At 36.4% G+C, this 13,769-nt stretch overlaps 2 protein-coding genes across 4 annotated transcripts; both read right to left on the reverse strand.

The window, feature by feature from the left end:
• Positions 1-178: 178 nt before the first annotated feature.
• LOC137719981 (uncharacterized) lies at positions 179-6,468 on the reverse strand. 3 transcript variants are annotated; one of them, XM_068458965.1, is made up of 18 exons: positions 6,213-6,468; positions 5,229-5,453; positions 4,901-4,967; positions 4,590-4,773; positions 3,922-3,974; positions 3,669-3,757; positions 3,243-3,479; positions 2,907-2,971; positions 2,676-2,736; positions 2,474-2,591; positions 2,317-2,398; positions 2,136-2,208; positions 1,995-2,056; positions 1,323-1,418; positions 992-1,146; positions 796-892; positions 623-700; positions 179-552 (listed from the first exon to the last, which is right to left on the reverse strand). In XM_068458965.1, the coding sequence occupies exons 1-18, from the start codon at positions 6,217-6,219 to the stop codon at positions 442-444; spliced, it is 1,860 nt and encodes a 619-aa protein (XP_068315066.1). In that variant the 5' UTR covers positions 6,220-6,468; the 3' UTR covers positions 179-441. The 3 variants fall into 3 exon arrangements, with proteins under 3 accessions (XP_068315066.1, XP_068315068.1, XP_068315067.1); XM_068458967.1 differs by lacking the exon at positions 5,229-5,453 and having other exon boundaries at positions 6,213-6,461; XM_068458966.1 differs by lacking the exon at positions 6,213-6,468 and having other exon boundaries at positions 5,203-5,447.
• Positions 6,469-9,164: 2,696 nt separating this feature from the next.
• LOC137719979 (auxin response factor 18-like) lies at positions 9,165-11,933 on the reverse strand. The gene is made up of 3 exons (XM_068458964.1): positions 10,802-11,933; positions 9,624-10,507; positions 9,165-9,507 (listed from the first exon to the last, which is right to left on the reverse strand). Exons 1-3 carry the CDS (start codon positions 11,882-11,884, stop codon positions 9,468-9,470), a joined length of 2,007 nt encoding a protein of 668 aa, XP_068315065.1. The 5' UTR covers positions 11,885-11,933; the 3' UTR covers positions 9,165-9,467.
• Between the last annotated feature and the right edge of the window lie 1,836 nt (positions 11,934-13,769).

Below are 13,769 nucleotides of genomic sequence, written 5' to 3' on the forward strand. Positions count from 1 at the left end.
TCCGCCCAATTTATATTTCTCCAATTTTTTCAGAGTCGCGTAACATGTCGTGCCTGAAACTGCAATCACTGCCATGGCGGAACTAAAGACAGCCATGGTACCAAAGAAAAAAACAAAAACTGCTGTTGCACGTATACAAATTCTAAAACAGAGAGACCATGATCTCAAAACATTTAAGTGACGTCTAAAGGCTCACATTTCAAACCAAATCAAAATTGCAACGTTTTACCATGGACAAGCAGATGTTCTCATACGATGCTGCTTAGAATTCCACGTTATTCGACATGTTTATGGTTCTAAACCGCCAAAGTATGGTAAACTCAATCTTTCTACAGTGGTATTATAGTGCCATAGGTGCCTAACAACCTATGCCGGAAAACATTTTGAGGCATGAAGATGCCGAAGAAGCCAAAGGATTTTCCACTTGGATAGACGTAAAGCTTATGATGCTTGGACAAATTTGTCTAAAGCAGATGTATCCAAAGCTGGGAACTCCTTCACGGCAGCAAGCACAATGTTTCCAAGTGAAACGGCTTCATTGTTGCTCGGTGCCTACAGTGTAAACGTCGTATTAGTTGCCTTACATTAAGAAATGGTTGCAAGACATGAGTTTCTTGCCTACCTCTATGTTCAAGGGAAGTACAGGATCATGAAGCGAGAGCCTAAGAAGAAACCATCCGCCGTAGCCAGAAACTCGGACCTGTTTCCAAGTGCACATTGGGGAAGCATGAGTTTAAGAAACTAAACAAAATGAAACAGTGACAATAAAGTCAGTCTCGACGAAAATAAACTTACCCCTTCGTAGTTAACAGGGGCTTTTTTAAGCTTCGGATCAGAGTTGATATAGTTCTCCAAATGTTTCAACACTGCTTCTCCGTAGTCTCGGAAAGATCTGCAAGCTTTGATTTATCAGAAACCTTAAAGCATTTACCCATGTACACAGACATGCAGAACAAACTCTTAACAAGGATTAACATATACGGTAACATACCCCACTTTAAGATCTGGATGACTTTGATTGATCTTTAATCTCAACTCAACTGAAAAACCTGGTTCCTCAAGACCTTCCAAAAGACCGGTCAAAACTTTGCTGCCACCGACTTGCCCTGAAGCTCTGGCTGAAGCAAGTTTATTCAATATTTTGACCTGAAAATAATGCCACAGCAGCTAAATTCAAACAGTAGGAGCAGCAACAACAAATTCACCAGAAATGATAACGAAAGACGAGTGAATTTTTCACATTACGGGATTGTATGTCAATTAATGGACAATCAATCTCAAGTGTAAGAATACCCTAACACAGTGTTACACAAAAAGCCTACCATGAGGTATGCACCATCGTCAAGCCAGTGGTTTTCCTTGAGAGCTCCATGGCCACTTGTCTCAATAGCCAGATGTGATTCCTCACCAACAGAGTTCTGTAATCAATATAGAGACTTCAGTTGAAAAACAAAATAAGATACACAATGAGATGAGAATTATCAACGCACTGCTGGCTAAGATGTGATATAACTGTTTATTTCACGGGCATATTTGGAATATAGAAAACAATATAATTAGGGAAAACACTATGCCCAAAAGGATCTATGGGCTTGGAGCCTTGAACAGAAAAAGGTTTACAAAAAGCGATGGGTGTGAAGAAAAGAAGTTAAGGATCTAGCAGTACGGCCAAAATATCAGTTGATTTCATTGCCAGTGGCTGTTGACGGTTGGCTAGAACTAGATTGATTAGGAAATTTTGTTCGGTTCATTGATAGTTCCTAGATTATAATGTACAAACCATGCCTGGAAGGACCATACTGTTCCTAATGCTAGATTCAGGATAAAAGATCTCCCTGGAGTCCGTCCTTTCTAATATGCAAAAAATATCTCCAGGACTATGGGGCTTCTAAAGCTAGAAGCACTTGGATGCAAGATCTTCCGTGAATTATTCCTTATTGATGTTTTATGAATCATAAAAAGTGTAAGCAAGATAACTAGACAGTTTTTCTTACCAAACGAATAGCTTCATCAATGACATTTTTGTAGCCTCTTTTGAAACGATGGTGCTTTCCCCCTACAAGAAATTGCTAATCGGTAACTATTAAACATTCCATACAATAAGAGAAGTACACCATTTTCAGTTTCTTTCATACCAAGTTTCTTCTCAATAAATGTGGTGAGACCGTCTGAAGTCACGCTGTCTGTAACAATGGTAGTTCCCGGATGCTAAGAAAATTAAACCACAAAAACATATTGAGATAAAACGTGGAAACACATGAAATGAATATTTTGAAATACAAGAGACTTGTTGCAAAAACAGAAGAAAAATCTTACCTCCTCAAGAACAATTGCAGACATCAAGGCAATCAGACGATTCCTATTGAACTCCAGGCCGGTTGAATCCACCGCAGCAGATCTAAAAGAATCACTAATCAGAAAGAGGCAAACAAACTTAATGTAAAATAGATCTGTGGGCGGCAAGAAAATGTACCTATCAACATCTGTATCAAAGATGATCCCCAAATCAGCTTTGTTATCAAGGACTGCCTGGGTGATAGCTTTCATTGCTGTTTTGTCCTCTGGGTTCGGGATATGATTTGGGAACATACCTGATCCAAGATCATATATTTTATTAAAAATCCCGATACCGTATTTACAACTTCAATATTCTAGCGTTCAACAATCAATATTACCATCTGGCTCCAAGAACTGACTTCCAGTAGTGACTGCACCAAGAGGTTCAAGCACTTTTGCCTGATAAAATTGAAAAGAACACACTTATGATTAACTTGAGTACGTATTGAACAAATATCAAACCTTTTTCATCAATGCACATGGCAGACTGCCATCAAATTACAAATTAACGTCAAATAAAATTCTCGAACAGTAAGCAAAATATCAGTGTCCAAAACAAGGAAACTTACAGCAAAAAATCCTCCTGCTCCATTCCCTGCGTCAACTACAATATGAAACCCCTCCAGTGGCTTCTCTGAGATTATATAACACCGCACAACAAATTAGGAAAAAGAAGACAAAAGCGCCTCAAAGGATAATCATTTAAATGGAAGGGCAAAGAAGGAGCTGATTATAGAAAATTAAATGAAAGATACAAATAATAACAGTTTTATACGTAATGCAAGTGCTGGTGTTTGACACTTATCAAACAAGTCAATTACAACCAACATCTCACTTCATAGTAGGGATGAAGAACTGAATCTCAGTACGTTTCCACAATGATGAAGATTCCCTAGAAGTCGTACCTATATTTCCTGCAGCTTTGCGAACTGCCTTTACAAGATCAGATGTATATACACTCATGTAATCAACTCTTTTTACGGAGGCAAGTACTTTTTCTTTTGAGCTCGTCAAACCTTCAACTGTAAATTTATCATATATATCTGCAGCACGCTCTAAGATGTTCTTAATGTCAGGTTTCCCGAGCCCGCCAGAATTTGTGAAAAATTTGAACCCATTCCTGTTGTAAGGCAAATGACTTGCTGTTGAAATAACATCAATATATTGCATCAGGGGAAGCCAGCATAGATGAGATAGCCTAAAGGGAAAAAATATAATCTCAAAAAATAATCCAGAATTTGATCCTGCGTTATCTAATTATGGATAGACAATAAGGCCAGAACTATAGGTGGTAAAAAAACATAGTTTGCAAATGAGCTTGCATACCCTACCTGTTATCATAATAGACCCGTCGGAGGGGCATAAGAAAGATTCATCTTCAGTAATTGTGCTATTAAACATTGCGGGTGTGGATGCCAATCTACATAGAGGAAAACAGTTTCAGTCAATATCCGGATCAATCCACACTTATTGGTCATACACAAACCAGTATCTATTTTCAACAAAACTATCAATCCAAATAGTTATTCCAGAGTCTATCAACATTAAGATCAACAATATAATAAAGAGAAGTTCATCACCCACCCGTATTGAACAACATCCAGACCAGCACTGGCAATTCCTCGCGAAATGGCATCCTGGAAGTTGATTCATCAAATAGAACCAAATTATCAATAATTAAGGAAAGTACCATCAGTAAAGCTTTCCAGATACCTTATTGAAATAGGTAGTGTGAGATTAACTTTAACACCTAACAACAGTATAGTATCTAATAAAAAATATAATTCTCTTATATTTGAACAACACTGAAAATTTTCAGAAACTAAATATAGTAAGACAGGCTACCAATCCAATAATTCTAAGTGCTACTCCCATTTTGACCCAAACAAGACAACTAAGAATGAAGAACACAACAAAAAAGAGATTTTTATTCCATCTGAATCTTACTTATAATCAACTTGCAATTCCACGATGCCGACATCTAAGTTTTCTTCCGAATTTCCAATTTAAACAATAGTTGCCATGTTTAAGTTTACAAAGTTATTACTAAAATGTTGTAGAAAATGAAGCACACAAAAGTTACTTGGTAAACACATATTCATGATAGTGTGTGACAGATATAATACTTAACTGAGCAATCCAAAAAATATCACATAAACACGAAAAGTAAAAAAAAAAAAAAAAAAAAAAAAAAAAAAAAAAAAAAAAAAAAACTTACTTGAACATACTGTGACATTTAGTTTAGGACATACCTCTAACTTTTTTGCAGATATTCGAGAGTCATGGCCAACAGAAATTCTCAAACGTTGAGAACCATCAGCTTTCTTCTTTTCCATTAACCATGCAGCAAAAGCAGCTCCTATTGCTTCTGAAACAGGTTCAGTCAGACTGACTGGCTCTCCTTCAACCCCAGCAACAGCAACACCTCGAATATCACTGTGTATGTAAACACCAGACCACAAAGAAAAACAAATCAAATCGATAATTCCAAAAACTGTCATGTGCCAAGAAAGTTGGAAACATTTTAACTACAAGACTACTCTGTGGTGGCATCATTTGTTACCTGCCATTTTGAAGCTTTGAAAAATCAATTTTGTCAAGATTTGGCACTGCAGCGGTAGATGGAGCAGCTGCAAGAAAATCCCAAATGAATATCATAAATTATCCAAAAAGGTAACGGTTTGTAGGACCATAATAAATAAGTTGACAAGAGATCCAAAATTTTATATTTTGAAACCTAGGCCATCCAAACAACCCAAATAAAAACTCGCCCATGCCAAAGAAAAGATATTTATGACAAGCATGAAATAGAAGAGTACGTATTTTAAGGAAGTGTAGAACACTAATTTTAAATCTGATATCGACCTTGATAATGAGAGTCTAGAACAGACCGTTGCACTGAACAGTTCTTCGGTTTATGCAACTGCTCTGGTGTTTTGATAAGTTGCGCAATTGCATGGATGGAATGGAAGTACATGCTAACTTCCCTCGCTGGAAGGGAAGCATGTTGCGCAAAAAAGGGGCAAAATTGCCCCTTTTACATTGGGTGTCAAACTTCCTACTTAGTTGGTGGCACTGAGACACAGAAACATTTTGGACAATCTTCCCTGACATTGCTGCATAGAAGTTTTGCAATTTTATCAGATCTCATGGTAAATATAATCAAGAGAGTTTGTTCATCAACGGGTTTTTGTGAGTCTTGAAATCCACCTCCAAATTTCACCACAATTATTTGTGAGATAAGAAGGGTCAATTCTACAGAAGAGTGCAATCTTTTGGAATTTCGAATTACAACATCGGAGAACTGACATTCTGAGTAGAAGAGGGTTTCATCTAAATTTATTTCAGTAATGCCACACCATGTGATAACTACTTGATCAAAACTTGCATAATATCAACAAAGCACATAACAGATGATAGACAGAATTAGGATTCAATCCTCATATCGTCGTCAGCAAAACACAGTTCACAATCTAAACAACGATTCAATGCGTATTGTCGTTATCATTCATCAACATAATCTACTTATTAAGAACAATTCCATTCACCATTAATCCAAACCGCCTTAAGATTCAAATTATAAAAATACAAATAAAATAATCACCAGTTTCGTATTCAGTAATCCAGCAGCTAGGATTGAACTTCAAAATATCAACTGACAACTAAATTAATTAACAAAGAACCCAAATTTATATTCTCTAATTACGCACATCCCGAACAAAGTGACCCAATCTTATGCATTAAAAATCGTCACTTTCGTAAAGCAAATCTACAGAGCAAATAACAACTTACAAAAAAGAACAAATCTTTATCTAATGGGAAAGCTAGGAGGATTGATATTAGTTCAAATTTCAGAAAAAGAAGCAGAATTTTACCTTCCATCTTGTAAACCGATCGGCGTTTGTGGAGAGAGAGGTAGGCGGAGAAGCCGATAGATGCAAGAAGAAGACGGTGGTGGAAGAAGAGAGTAGGTGGATGAATATTGAAGGCCACGGACACCTGGCTATTTCTACGTATTTTATTTGCCTACAGGTTTCCGTCACTCAAATATATTTGCGAATCAAGGAAAACACTATCAACAAACAGTAACTCTATCTACTACGGTACTACCTACCAAGTTCTAACACTCTTTCTGGTACCTTCTATTCATATGACCAACCAAAAAAGGCAGTCTTTAGCACGGACATTATCATACAAAGCTCTCATTTTCTTTTATACGTTTAGAGTACTTTAAACTAACGGAAGGCTCAGTGTAAAATTGAGAGCATTAGCGTTGTATGATATATACAGTCGATCTCACTTAATGGAACAAAATTTTGTTGTTGTTTGTGTTTTAGTCACGTGGTTTTTTTTTTCTTTTTTTCTTATGTATCTATGAATGTAAAGAAAATTAAAAATCAAAATAATTTCAATACTCATGTGTTAGTAAACACATAAGAATTCAAGACATAATAGTTTCAGTTTTCGATTCAAATTAGTAAACATGTCATTTGTTAAGAGTATGGGTTGAGTTTAAATCTCAGTAACAATAAAATGTATTAAGTTTAAATTTCATGAACGAAGTTTGTTGCATAAAACATTCTTTTATCATGTTTCAATTTATGACCACATGTGGAGTGGAAGATAAACCACCCAACCAGACCGGTCGACATCAGCAGAAGAAGATTGGGACGAAAGTTGGATGAACCCAGAAAACGTGTCCACAGAAAGAATGGGCTCAATTACACAAATTGGACTAAATATCTAATGGGCTCATTCTGTTGGCTAATTTTTTCTGACCCAATGATTTAAGATAGAATTAGGATTAAATCGCACATAAATCTCACTTGTAGCAATTAAGCAACTTGATCCATAAACGTTGTACGAATAGGTTTTTTCTCATCAGAAAACTTTTACGTTTCGTTATCTCATTGTGTATAAAATTACAAAATAAACTTTGAATACGTGCAATCACTTACAAACAACACGTATTAAATAAATTTACGCAACTATGATAAGAACCCAGTAATTTCATACTCACCGTTTTTTTTCTTTAGTTTGACTGTTAGAGTATAATTCTCATTTCCGAATTCTCCTTATTAGTTAACGTTTCTTGTATATCAAGTAAACTCAACCCTATATATTGTAACCATTGTACATTAATTAATACAAAAAAACATATTTCTTCGTTGACTCTACAAATACACGTAGTTAGAAATGAATGTAACATGTTTACTGTCTAAATAAAACATAATGTCACATGCTCAGCCTCAACATTTGCTTTGTGGTGTTCTTTGTGTTGACTTTGAGATTAATCAATGTCTCAAACTCTGTTGTTAAACTTAATTATATTTTATGTTCTCATGTATGCAATGCGTGCAGGTGATTAGAAAAGGCAAAATTAATTAAGATTCAAATGGAAACACAGGTTGTAGTTTGTTTGCAAAAACTCATGTCGGAAATCCGAATCGATACAGTTAACTAATAAGGAGAGTAGGGACGCAAACTATGGAAATCTTGGATCTTGGTCAATAAAATATTCACATAATATTGAGAAACACATCATCATTGTAAATTTGTTATACAAAAAACGAGTTCTTTTCAAGCCATGATATCCACTCTTTTCGAACCCAGAGAGGTTATGGGAAAATTTCATCATGTCTGGACCACAGTCAAACAGACTCACAAACTCGTAGCATCAAACCCGCGACCTTACATATTTTCTTTGTCTTTATTGGGAGCCGCAGTTCGCTCTCTTACCGCTGGGCCACTTACTGTGGTTACAAAAAACGAGTTCCACTTTTCAATTTTGTCTAATATTATAGTTGACCAACCTGGATTTTGTTTTATTTGAAATTTGGTTGTATGTATTAAGATTTTAGAGTGACGGTTGGTCTATTACCAATCACATTTATATTGTGCTATTACAAAATACCGTTGTAATTAGAAGTGAAATATTTTAATATAAGTTGAAATTTGTTTTGTAACATAGTCGATATGAGACTTTTGACATTATTTGTCAGACACAACTTTCATTTGTCAAATGAAGATCCAAATTCCACGCAGAAATGATGTGTGATATGTCCATCTTTTGCTGTCTTTTTAGTTTTTATGAATTTGGTTCGTCTCTTGGGTTGGTTCAGCTTGTGAGATTTGCTAAACGTCAACTCGCAATCTTAATTTTATAGTTGAAAATAATAATATTGGTGTGGAGTTACCTATCTCATGAATTTTTGTCGGTTTGATTTTTATGATCTCAAGCTTTTTAAGTAAAATAGTTTAAATCCCAAAACCTATATTTGTGGCAGAATAGTAGATCAAAATAGTTGGGATTCTGGAACTTATCTTGCTAACAGTCATCAAAACTCCAAGAGCGTTTCAGGGTTCATGATTTCCAATGCCTCAAAACATGGTTTAGTGGTTCAACTCGTCTAAACAAGAAATCCTTAGAGATCTTTTAATGAGATAATAGATAAGAAAATATAGTTAAAAACTAAAATCGACACTGGTTACTAGTTTCCCTCTCTCTCTTCATGTTCAGTTGCAAATTAAAATTTGAAAGATATGACTAATGTACGATTACAGCATTATAGTATCACCTGATATAATTAATTTACGTGTTATAATATGATAATATTACTTCATAAATATCCATTTTCAAGGATAAAACCATGAATTCTTATGCATAATCTAACTAATGAAACAATCACACAATTTTACACCCTCTCCAAGTGTTATTTCGAGGTCTTGTTTCTTTTCTCGTTCAATGTAAGGATGAGTTGAAAATTTGCATTAATTAAAGTATCAAAAGACTTCAGATAATATCACATAATACATGCAATTTTTTCACCACAATTGTGACTTTATTTAGGTAAAGATATTGCAAAAAGCTAGAAAATTAACACAATATAGTACGGTGGGAGTTAACTAAAATTTGAAACAATAGAAAATGAAACTCTAAACAAGGATTAAAATAAAAAAATTATTATAAATTAAAAAAAGGAAAAAAAAAAAAAGAAGCAACTTTACAAGTTGAATCTTTGAGCATGGATTCTACCATTGAAGTTTTTAGTTTATTACTTCTATGCCTTTTTCAAGATCCATTGGTGCACTGGTGCAAAGGCAAACATGAAGCATCGCCGTCTTAGATGTCAAGCCATATAAAGTCTTTTTGCTGTCTTCAAAAACTCACTGCCAAAACAAACAATACAATTGTAAGTATTGCTCATATACATAATGCAAAGCTTAGAAAATTAATGAGCATTCAAGTAAATGATTTCAAGGCAATAAAACATGTGTGAGATTACCAGAATGGCTCGTCTCCCGTGTGTTTGACAACACCTGATGCATCTCGGTAGAGCACATTTCTTAACTTCTTTGAACTTTCTTTGCCAAACATAGTGGCCAGCTTTCCATACAATTCTTGGTATGATCTAAGGACAGAGAGATCAAGGGTCCCCACCTCCCCTGAATCAATAAACACTTTGCAATAACCAGTCTCCAAACTAAGATCACTTTGATGGTAATCTGTCTTCCGAGGAGACCCTCCATCAGAACAGTTTTCCACTGAACCATGACCAATTGATGTAGAACCAGAGCCATCAGAACAATTTGTTGTTTTCTTTGAATGTCCATCTGATGAACTATCATCACCAGATGAGCTCTTAGATATCTGTTCTCCTGTAAAAATTAGCTGACCAAATAATACTATGTGAGGTCTCTTTATCTCATCATTATCCTTCAAATTCCGGGTGGAAATTCCCTTTTTCAGACAACAAGAGATATTATCATTGCTTTCAGCCTTGCGCACGAAGCTGCCCCCAATGGTTTCAAGAGGCGCAAAGTGACCATGTTGTTGAAAACCAATTGGAAACAAACTCGATTGCAGTTTGTTGAAGAAGAGCTCCGATGAAGATAGTCCAAACTGAGCATGCCTGGCTCCCTGTATGACTGCAGATAGGTTGTCCGATACATTACATAAGAGGTTGCTCGAATTCAGGGAGTTGCTACAAACTGATGGCATGGGAAGTTGTCCAACAAGGGAATAGTCTGGGATATGTTGAAGCCGCAACTTCTTTCTTGGAGACGAGAATGGAGAGAGATGGATGGCTGGTATGCTCGATACCAATTCAACCAACCACGGGCTAACACGTTTCACATTTTGGAGCAGATCTGGTTCATCCCATGAAACCTGAAAAACAATCTTTCATTTAATGTCTAACAAATGATAATTTCATATTTCTGTTCTACTAAAACTTGTAGTATGATAGATATCAGTCGTGAATGCATAAATACAATCTACTCACAAAGTTACAGAATTTTACTTGCTACAAAAGGTATCTATTGAATACCACAGATGCACATTTATGTTCCAGGATGACGATTTAGCAATAGTTTGGGAAGTAGTAGTGAAGATGAATTACATGCAAGTTTTGCAAGGTTAAACTCAATGTGATAAAAACTATGGAGCAGGTATGTAACCAACCTGTAGAAGACGCCATGGAGACTCGGGCCAACAGATGGGATCTGCAACCTGAACAGAAGATATGGTTCCCATGAACCAGCTTATCCGTGAAGAATCCTCAGTTTCAAAGGGCATTTTGAACCTCATTCCTGAGCACCACCGTATTTGCATTGCAGCTCTCACAGCTGAGGCCTTAACACAAAATTCCGGTGTGCTTGCACGGGGATAGTACGCAACCTCAAAGGGCTGGCCACTGGCAGCAAGAGTTGCAGCTTCTATAACATATTCAGCCCTGATTTTTCCGTTCGCATCACCACTACAAGTCTTTTCCATCACTTTATTGCCATTCTTCCTTGACAAGCCAGAATAAACCCCATATTGAGAGCCAGAATTTCCAGATGCGTATTCAGGTCCACCGCCAATTCCCCTCTTAGCCCTTCTAACCCCAACACAAAGATCCCCATTTCCCGCTCTGAAAAACACAATTGAATCCCCAGCAACAAGCTTCTTGTGGTTCACAAAATTACTCCACCCCGTTGTCAAAAGGTGACGCCGAGGAGTGCCTCTATAAATATGCCTAAAATCCCAAATCTCTCCGTGCACATCCTTTGCAAGAATGTTCTGAACTGGTGGCTCAGCCGAGTAATCCAAGCGCGGGAAGATAGTCTCCGCACAGTAACGAGGCACAGAGAAGCCTCCCCCATTGTTAGCATCCGATTGGGTCAATGTCTTTGCAAAAGAGGTGGGTTTCTCAGGATTCTCAACTGTACCATTGTATCCCACAAACCCATCATCCTCAAGATCAAAACCACTCTCTCTCACCGGAATCAGCCTCATTTTCGCAAAAACCTCATCTGTTTCGGGATCTGCCATGTATCTAATGGCAGATATCCTGGAGAGAATGAGCGGTGGAATTCTGGAATTCCCAAAATCTACTCTCCCGTGGGCGTACTCAGCATGGCCCTGAGGAAAGTAGAAGACTTTCGTGTTAATGGGCGGCAATTGAACCATGCCGCCGGCACAGGCATGCCAGAATTGAGAGTCCAACCATTTCTCTGAGTTGCTCCTCAAAGGTTCTCTCACAGAATCCATAACTGTAATCATTGTGTCAAACAACCGATGAGTCTATGACCCTCCAAAGCATAAAAATAAATGCTTTCCTCAATAAAATGCAGCTGTTAACACATAAAATTTACAGAAAAACAATAATCAGGTCAGATATATTACCGCCAAGGGAAAACCCAAACTTTTTCTACACCAAAATTGTGAAAACTTAAAATTACAAAACACAACTGACAACTACAGAAGAAAAGTTTCAACCTTGATTGAGTCATCAATGAAAAATTCAGGAAATTTATAAGTATAATTTCTGGGATTATGAATAAACACCAAAAAGATGAACAGTTTCGGAAACAACAGCAGAAAATTTAGATCAAAGAGAGACGACAAGTGCATGTAATTGACCTGCTTTTTCAGAACAAGCTGAGATATGAGAGACAAAAAGTCCGACAGGATTTGGAATTCCCCTGAAATACCAAGAGGGTTGGTGTGCCTCCTGTGACTTTGTGAGCGTGAACTGTAAAGGGCCGGTCTCTCTCTCCTCTCTCTCTCTCTCAAGAAAACTGAACTGGGTTTTCTCAGACACACAAAACAACAACAACAACAACAACAGTGAACGCAGAAGAAGGGTGAAAAAGGAGGCAGTTGTTACTGTTAGAAGGTGCCGAGGCTGAAGCTTCGTTGCCGACCAGAGCAGACTGGGAGTGTGTGTAAAGAGAAGAGAGATTTAGACGACAAGAGACACATTCCGAAACGCAAAGCCACCCTTTTTATATTGATTTTTTTTTTTTTTTTTTAATATTTCAGTGTCGCGGGGGCCGGAGATTTGCGTAATCTTTTCGATGGTTTCGGATCGCAATAGTCCAACTGCCTTCGCCGAATTTCAGGTGAATTCCCTTTCTCTTTCTTTTTCTTTAATATTTTTGTTTCTTTCATAATTTCACTGCCCATGATTTTTTAAAATTTGTTCTATTTTTATTTCTAAGAAGTTTTTTGGTGTAGCCAGGCATTCTATCAGGTGATGTTACTAATTAACGTTTCATAGTATGAGATGATGATCAACTCAATGTTAATATGTCATGAATTTATAATGTAATATCAATTAATAAACTGATTACATCATGTAACGACTACACAAATATATTACGCTCTTATTTTCTATGTACGTTGATGAAACATGTGCAAATAAAAATCAATCTTGCTTGGAAGGCACAAGGCTCGTGGCCATGCATTAAACAAAGCAAGCCAATTAAGTGGCACTAAGCATTCCAATTATTTTTAGTTCATGCATTAAGAGAAGGCTTCCCCACAAAAATCAAGGCCATTTATTTTATGTCTAGGTCACAAAACACAATTCGAAAGGGATGAAAAACTCAAGTCAAAGTTGAGAGAAACTGAACAAATATTTTTCCTTATTAATTATTAGTATGTTTTTAGATTTCTTTGGTCACAAAATCTCCTTAACACATAAGAGAATATGTGTCATCAATCCATCCATAATTCAGTAAAATCTGCGGAATTAAGCAGTACAATATCCGAAAAAATCGTTCTTCGTTTTGACAATGTTATTTCACCAAAATGTTGGTCAAAGTTTGTGCGCAAAGAGATAGGAAAAGTTGGACTGTTGGAGTAAAAGTAATAAGTGTTTACTTCTACCAACTCTTTTTCCCAACGTACATGACCAGAAAAATTGCTAAAAACCAACATTGTTGCGAGAGTACCGGGCAAATTTGAAGAAAAAAAAATCGAGTAATGGATGGATAAATTTAGAAAAAATATTTACTAATTAATTTAAATGTGCTTAGAAATTGAGTTTGCGCATATGTCTCAAAATTGTTAAAACACATTGCGAGTTTCATGCACAATTCTGAAATCAAGGCAATGGTTTTAACCAACTTATGTGGACTATAATCAAGTTTATTTTGTCCGA

This window comes from Pyrus communis, chromosome 16, assembly GCF_963583255.1.
Source record: "Pyrus communis chromosome 16, drPyrComm1.1, whole genome shotgun sequence".
Classification (NCBI taxonomy): Eukaryota; Viridiplantae; Streptophyta; class Magnoliopsida; order Rosales; family Rosaceae; genus Pyrus; species Pyrus communis.

What these genes read in the sequence shown, in the direction of transcription:
- LOC137719981 (XM_068458965.1), bottom strand. An exon ending in CAAAGCTGCAGGAAATATAG is followed by an intron (nt 2,972 to 3,242) that starts GTACGACTTCTA and finishes ATATAATCTCAG; the next exon opens with AGAAGCCACTGGAGGGGTTT. An exon ending in ATTTATTGAGAAGAAACTTG is followed by an intron (nt 2,057 to 2,135) that starts GTATGAAAGAAA and finishes AATTTCTTGTAG; the next exon opens with GGGGAAAGCACCATCGTTTC.
- LOC137719979 (XM_068458964.1), bottom strand. Translation starts at nt 11,884, where the DNA reads ATGATTACAGTTATGGATTCTGTGAGAGAACCTTTGAGGAGCAACTCA. An exon ending in CTCCATGGCGTCTTCTACAG is followed by an intron (nt 10,508 to 10,801) that starts GTTGGTTACATA and finishes ATTGTTTTTCAG; the next exon opens with GTTTCATGGGATGAACCAGA. An exon ending in ACGGGAGACGAGCCATTCTG is followed by an intron (nt 9,508 to 9,623) that starts GTAATCTCACAC and finishes TTGTTTTGGCAG; the next exon opens with TGAGTTTTTGAAGACAGCAA.